General features: G+C 35.2%; 1 protein-coding gene across 1 annotated transcript in view; it reads left to right on the forward strand.

The window, feature by feature from the left end:
- Positions 1 to 5061, forward strand: part of LOC111369875 — a 5961-nt gene extending 900 nt beyond the window's left edge. The window contains exons 2-3 of the mRNA XM_022991584.1: positions 297 to 1683; positions 3368 to 5061. Coding sequence (XP_022847352.1) covers positions 297 to 1683; positions 3368 to 4499 — 2519 coding nt within the window. The 3' untranslated portion in view covers positions 4500 to 5061. The remainder of the gene's footprint in view (positions 1 to 296; positions 1684 to 3367) is intronic.
- Positions 5062 to 6633: the final 1572 nt, after the last annotated feature.

Raw genomic sequence — 6633 nt, forward strand, 5'->3', positions numbered from 1 at the left:
TTTTTTTTTTTTTTTTTTTTTTTTTGGGGGGGGGGGGGGTGTGGAATCCAAAATTGACATTCAAGACATCAACTCTCTTAATCTTGGTGGTTGGGATATGTGTTCTAGTTCGCTATCTGCAGTTGTTAGGAAAAGTTTCAATTTTTACATGTTATCTAATATTACATGTGAAGAAAAAAAAAGGATTGAATTGATTGGTTCATAATTATCAGAGTAGTTCTAGATGAGTCTATTTTGGCAGCTTATTCTCTGTTTTCTGCTAGTTCTCTCAGTGAGCATTTCTTCTATGGCTTCAGGTGGAAAAAACAGTGCTGATAGATTTCTTGTCGTAGATCTTATGTATTGGGTTTCTCAGAACCCTCCACCAGCACACATTTTTCTAATATCTGGTGACAGGGATTTTGCTGCCATTTTGCATCGGCTTAGGATGAACAACTACAATATATTGTTAGCTAGTAAAGATAGTGCCCCCAGTGTTCTATGCAGTGCTGCAAGCATCATGTGGCAGTGGAACACTCTGATTATTGGGGAGAACCTCATGGGAAAGCATTTTAACCAACCTCCAGACGGTCCATATGGTTCTTGGTATGGCCATTACAAAACACCGCTTGAAGACCCATTTGCAGAGCAATCACCATGTTTGCGTTCTGAAGAATTGTCTGAGTTGAGTTCGGATTCTAAACTTCGACCAATTCCAAAGACTGTTATAAAGCAACTTCGTCGTATTCTGTACTCACATCCCAAGGGAATTCCTATCACAGAACTTCGTTCAGAATTAGCTAAGAGTAATTTGATTGTTGACAAGGACTTATATGGATATAAAAAGTTCTCTCGTTTTCTTTCAGCCATGCCACATGTTTTAAAACTCCAGTCAGGTAACGATGGTCAGTTCCTTGTACGTGGTGTCAAACCCAAAGTTTCTGATGAATCACTTCCAATTTTAGATGAAGGATCAGTATCCAATATTGGAGAACCTGAAATTGGTTATGTTCGAAAACCAAATGGGACTACTGAAAAGTCAGAACAGGAAGGTATTGAATTGCAAGAACAACCAAAAAGTGGGGAAGAGTCCTCTCCAACAAAAATGGAAGAGGTACAAGAGAAAAATCAGGAAGTAAACGTCCAGGAGTCAACAAAAAAAGTTGAGTTGTCTTCTCCTCTTTTTGAAATCGTGGATCTTTCGAAAGATGGTAAAAATCAAGTACGTGCTGCATCTGATGCTGAACTTGGCGTATTCGGAAGGATATGGAGGAATTGGTTTAGGAGTAAAGAAAGCGATTCAAAGAGGAATAACTGTTGTAAACAAGAAAAAATTTCTAATGGGAAGAAAAGGGTGGAGGAGGAAAATGTGATATCAGCAGGTCATCCTGCCGAATCAATTAACCCCATTTCACCATCAAGTCATGAAGCAACCGTTGATAGCAGGGCCGCTAGAAATTCGGATTCAATTGTTGGAAAACACAATCAAATTTCAAGAATTTTCAATCAGATTATGAGCTGGTGTAAATTTTGGGGATCAACAGACTCTGATTATGCTTCTGAAGAATCTGATAAAGAAGTAAACCAGATGAAAAATGATTCAAAGAAGGATGATGTGATTTCTAACAAAGCCTTTTGGAATGAACTGGAGACATTTATGAAGACGCCCCAAGGTTCAGACCTTGTCTTGCAGTCAAGGACCAGGTACTTCCATTCGCATTTTTTCTTCATCATTTCAGGTGTCTGCCTCAGTTTCTGATTAGAATTTGTTCATATAATAGAGCTTGTTTAGTTAATATTATGTGTTTTATTGAACTACTGTTGTCTTCCTTTGCCCCAATACATAAGACTCTATTATTTCTAATTCGAAAAGAGAGAGAGAGAAAAAGAAGAGAAAAGAGTGAAGCCTTCATATGAAGTGGTGGTGAAGGCAAAATCAGTCTTTCTGAATTCAATTAATGTTGAAGATCAACATTAAATGAATATTGTGGCTCTCTTATCTAAAATGATAAGCTTCTAGATAATATGAGAGTCAAGCAAAAGAGCCGTGTTTGAGTCTCACCTCACCCGTGTATAAAAAATTGCGACAATTGTGCATGTTTCAAGCTTTTATTGGAAAAAAATGAACTCAACATGCACGTGAGGTGTCATGCTGGAGGCAAAATGCATATGAATACATGTGATTCCTATCAAAAAGCTTAAGCTTCTAGATGAGATGGTTAACAATTAATAATGAAACGTCTATGATATTGGCAGATGAATATTAGCTCAGGATATATGCCCTTTTAGTCGTGCATTATAATCAAGATTCTGAATTTTGAGGACAAAATGGGGATTTAGACATGTAACATGTCACTAGAAGTTTGATATGGGCTTTTCATTTTTTATGCCTTAAAAATATGTTTGAAGCATCTAAGAAGTGCAAAGAGGTTCATTCGGTTATTGAAGCATCAAGCATATATTGCTCGAGTTTCATGGTGTAGGTTTTCTCTAAAATATCATTTTCAGCACAGATTCCTTATCTAAATGAAAATATGGAATTGCTAAGTTAATGCTGATTTCCTTTCATAGGTCATTTTTGCCCCCAAAATAAATTAATAAATACAGGCACTACGCTGAAAGAGTGAGTGAAAGAAAAGATAAAGGCTCATGAGAACAAATTATAGAGTGAGACTTATATTGGATAATTTTAGAAACAAATCATTTCTTTGCCTTCTCTGCAACTTTATTCCCGATAAAGGTGCAAAAATTGCAACTTGGCCCCAAACTTGCCAAAAATGCAATTGACCTCTTAGGCAGAAAACAAAATTCACACACTTGTAATGAATTATTGGGTCAGAGAACTGTAGGATGTGAGATTTCTCAAATTGCAATTGAAGTCCCTGGACTTCTACATTAGAGCAAATAAGGTTGGTTTCTTTTGCACATAAATGACCATTAAAGTCCATATCATTTGTATTAGAACGTAAAATCAAACAAGCTGGGTGAGGATGGCAATAGCTAGACATATATTAGCAGAACAGTCGAATAGGGTTACTGGTTGGTAGGCTTTGTATGTTTTATGTAAATACATAGATGTTTCTGTTAGTTTACATAACTGGATAACTGAAAGTGCTGTTAGCTTTCCATTTATAAAATCTATGATTTTTGTCACCATCTGTTTGATAATCTGTTGAATGTTTTTTTTCTTAATTACTTCACTTATCATGAATAGTTTCTTGCATAGCATTGTAAACATGTTATTAATTGCAAGACTTTAATTTATCTCTATCTAGCATTTACGCTACTCGCTTGTATTGTCCAAAACATATTTTCATTCCACACTGTGCTCCATATAATGCTCTGATATCACATTATATATTTTTTCATCCTATTGTATATGTATCAGGGTGCATCTAGCAGAAAATTTACAAAGACAGGGACCTTCAGTTCTGAGATCTGTTCCTGAAGGAGATATTCTTCATCTGGTCGACTTATTGATCTCTGATAAGAAATGGGTTGAGGAGTCCCACTCTCAAACCTCTCCTTTAAAAATCATTTCGTATACAGGTAAGGATCAATCTGAGGATCATCCTCCGTGTTCAAGTGGGTTGAGTTCTATGTTTCAGGTCGGACAACGACATTCCACTTTACAAGAACTTGGGGAGAGAAAGCACCAAAATCCTCCTCATACCGGAGTTCCTCAAACTGTATCCCAGAGAGATTGTTCTAGCAAGTCGAGAGATGAGATGTTGATTGATTGTCAAAAGCTTGTCGATCATATTCTGAAAGAATATCCAGAAGGATTTAACATGGGATCTTTTAGGAAACTGTTTCTGGAAAAATACGGCTATACTCTTGATTTACAGAAGCTTGGTTACCAAAAGTTAGTTAGTCTGTTACAAGTAATGCCGGGGGTGACTATAGAATCTAATTATATATTTCCTTTTGAAGTGTCGAAGAGTCGTAAAGGAAGTAATATTGGTCCAGTGGATAGTTTGGGCGGTGAATCATCAGATGGTTTAAATAAGGACGATGGTTCCGAATCTCCTTGGGAGGAACTTGGCCCAGTTTCAAATGCCGACCCCGAAAATAATGAAATAGATCCCGGGTTTACTAGGAAACCCAGAAATGAAAGGACTGAGCCAACACTTCTTGATTATGAACCTTTAGGAGAGGATGACCTTTCCGATTCAGAGGAAGAGTCATCCTCCACAAAGTCGGAGATCGAAGCTAAGTCTCGACTGAACCAAGAAGATAGCTCGTTATTGCAGATTCTCAACTCGTGGTACAGTAGCCGAGATGATAACAGTAGAAAGGATGCCTTAGAGATTACGAAGAACACGTCAGATTGTTCTGCACCAACTGAATTTGGCGCCAAGACTGAAGGTCCAAGTTTAAACCAAACAAGGAAGCAGAAACCTAGCAAGAGCTATTCTTTTGTCTCTGAACAACCTGGAGATCATAAGGATAAATTAGTCGACGGTATATTGGATAGCTTGAAAAAGTCAAGCAAGAAGTCTGGTGAGTCGAGTGTATGAGGCTGAAATATATATGGAGGATAATGCAGGGATGGAGGGATGAGCTAATTACGTACCGGAGAGTCCAAATTATCAAACAGCTTTAGGAGTCTCATTTCGATAGTTTCTGGTGGAATGGCTGCATTCCTAATGAAGTATTTGTTATAATCCCTTCTTCGACCAATACCCAGTTTTTTGTAGATTGATTTGTTGTAGTTGCTAATGATATATTTGATTTAGAAGGGATTAATTTAGCTGATCTCAAATTTATTATGAACAGTGCTTAGTTTATTGTGGCTTGATTTGGACGTAAATTGGGAGGAACAGAAGGTGATACGCAAAGCAGAGGAATGGCAACGGGCCAGGGACCATGTTGCCTGTTCCATTCCCTAACGGGATGAGGCAACAAATGATAGGTTGGGACATTTTGTCATTCTTAACCAAGCTTTTAGGATGTTCTATTAGCCATAGAACTGCTTTAGGTCCTGAATTGTATTTGTGGCGAAATGTGTAAACAGCGTCGCGATCTATTCTCTTTATCTGCATCTGTGTCTCTCTTTTGCGTTGGTGCAATATTTTTTCTCTGTCATCTCTATTTTCTATTCATCTGTTTAGTGTGGTGTTGATGGTTATAGTGTAGTAGAGGTGAAGGAGATAATGACTTTGTGGTGGTGGCAATGGTAGTGATTGTTGATACAGACTATTGTAGTGGTGCGATGGTGATGGCAATTTGGGGATTTTTTTTGTGGTTTTCGTGAAGATGGAGGAGATAGTGGATTTGAGAAGGTGATGGTGGGGCGCCGATAGTTTTGGTGGTGCAGGTAGTGATGGTGTTGGTGGTGGTGGCATGGGGTGGGGTGGGGTGGGGTGGGATGGGATGGGTGTCTGTTATCAATTATTTCATTGACTGTGATCAATAAAAAAATATGTCATCAATATAGAATAGATAATTTATGGCCAATAAATAAAATGTAAACTGAAAAATGTGAGGTTGCGACTAAATTTGTAATTGTGATCAATTAATTTGATAATTTATGATCGATAAATAATTTGCGACTTATAAAATTTGTAATTTGTGATCAATAAGTAATATGTAATCTATTAATTTGATAATTTGTAATAGATAATTAAATTGTGACCTATAAAACTTGTGATCATGTGATAAAAATTAATGGATGACTATTTGATAATTTGTGACTAATAAATAAGTTTTGACTTATGAATTTGTGATTTGTGGTTGTGCCTAGTTAGTAATTGTGACCTTAATATATTTTAATAAATAAAATACTTTTAATTAATAAAATTTAATTATAATATGATTTTTGAAGTTTAAAAAGCATTTTTGTTAACTTTGAAATTATATCTTCTAACCACCTTTAATGTGTGTTGTTTCCGAAGGAAAATTTTAGCCTAGATCCATGATAAAATAAAAAAGAATAAAAATTTAGCCCAGCCCAAAAAAATAATCTTAGCCCAATTAACTTCATCCCAATCCAATCTCAATTTTCAATTATCCAAATTTAGTTTAAGCCTATACAAACAATTACATATATATTTTATTCACAATCATGATATGCAGATATTTTGTCACCAAATTAGATACTTTATTTCATATACATTTAACTAAGTTTAAAAAGTGCACTTATAATTAAATTTTTTTATTATATAAAAAAATATTTTTATTGATTGAAGTAAAAAAGTGAATGACTTATTTCTTAACAATATTGGGTCGACGTAAAATAAATTCATTTTCTTTTGACCCTCGATATTTCCAGTCTTTTTTTCCACTTCAGGTGGTTTTAGAATGTGTTGGTATAAAAGATTTGTTCTCACTTCAAATAATATTTCAAGATCAGTGACATACAATCAATTTTTCGTTGTACGTCTGACCAAAATTTGTAATTGTTTAAAATGATGAGTTATCGAAATTCTATGGGACATGTGTTCAGAAGATAATTTATTTGGCCTATACTTATAAGTTTTAATGAAATAATTTATTTAATAAATCAAAATTAAAATTGAATTATTTATCTTAAGAGTAAAGTAGAAATTAATTTGAAAAAGTAATTCTTAATTAACATCAAAGTAAGAAAAAAATATATATTTCTAATTAATATCCCAAATAGAGTTCACTCCATAATGGCTGACAATTGGC

Source organism: Olea europaea, chromosome 2 (assembly GCF_002742605.1).
Source record: "Olea europaea var. sylvestris chromosome 2, O_europaea_v1, whole genome shotgun sequence".
Taxonomy (NCBI): domain Eukaryota; kingdom Viridiplantae; phylum Streptophyta; class Magnoliopsida; order Lamiales; family Oleaceae; genus Olea; species Olea europaea.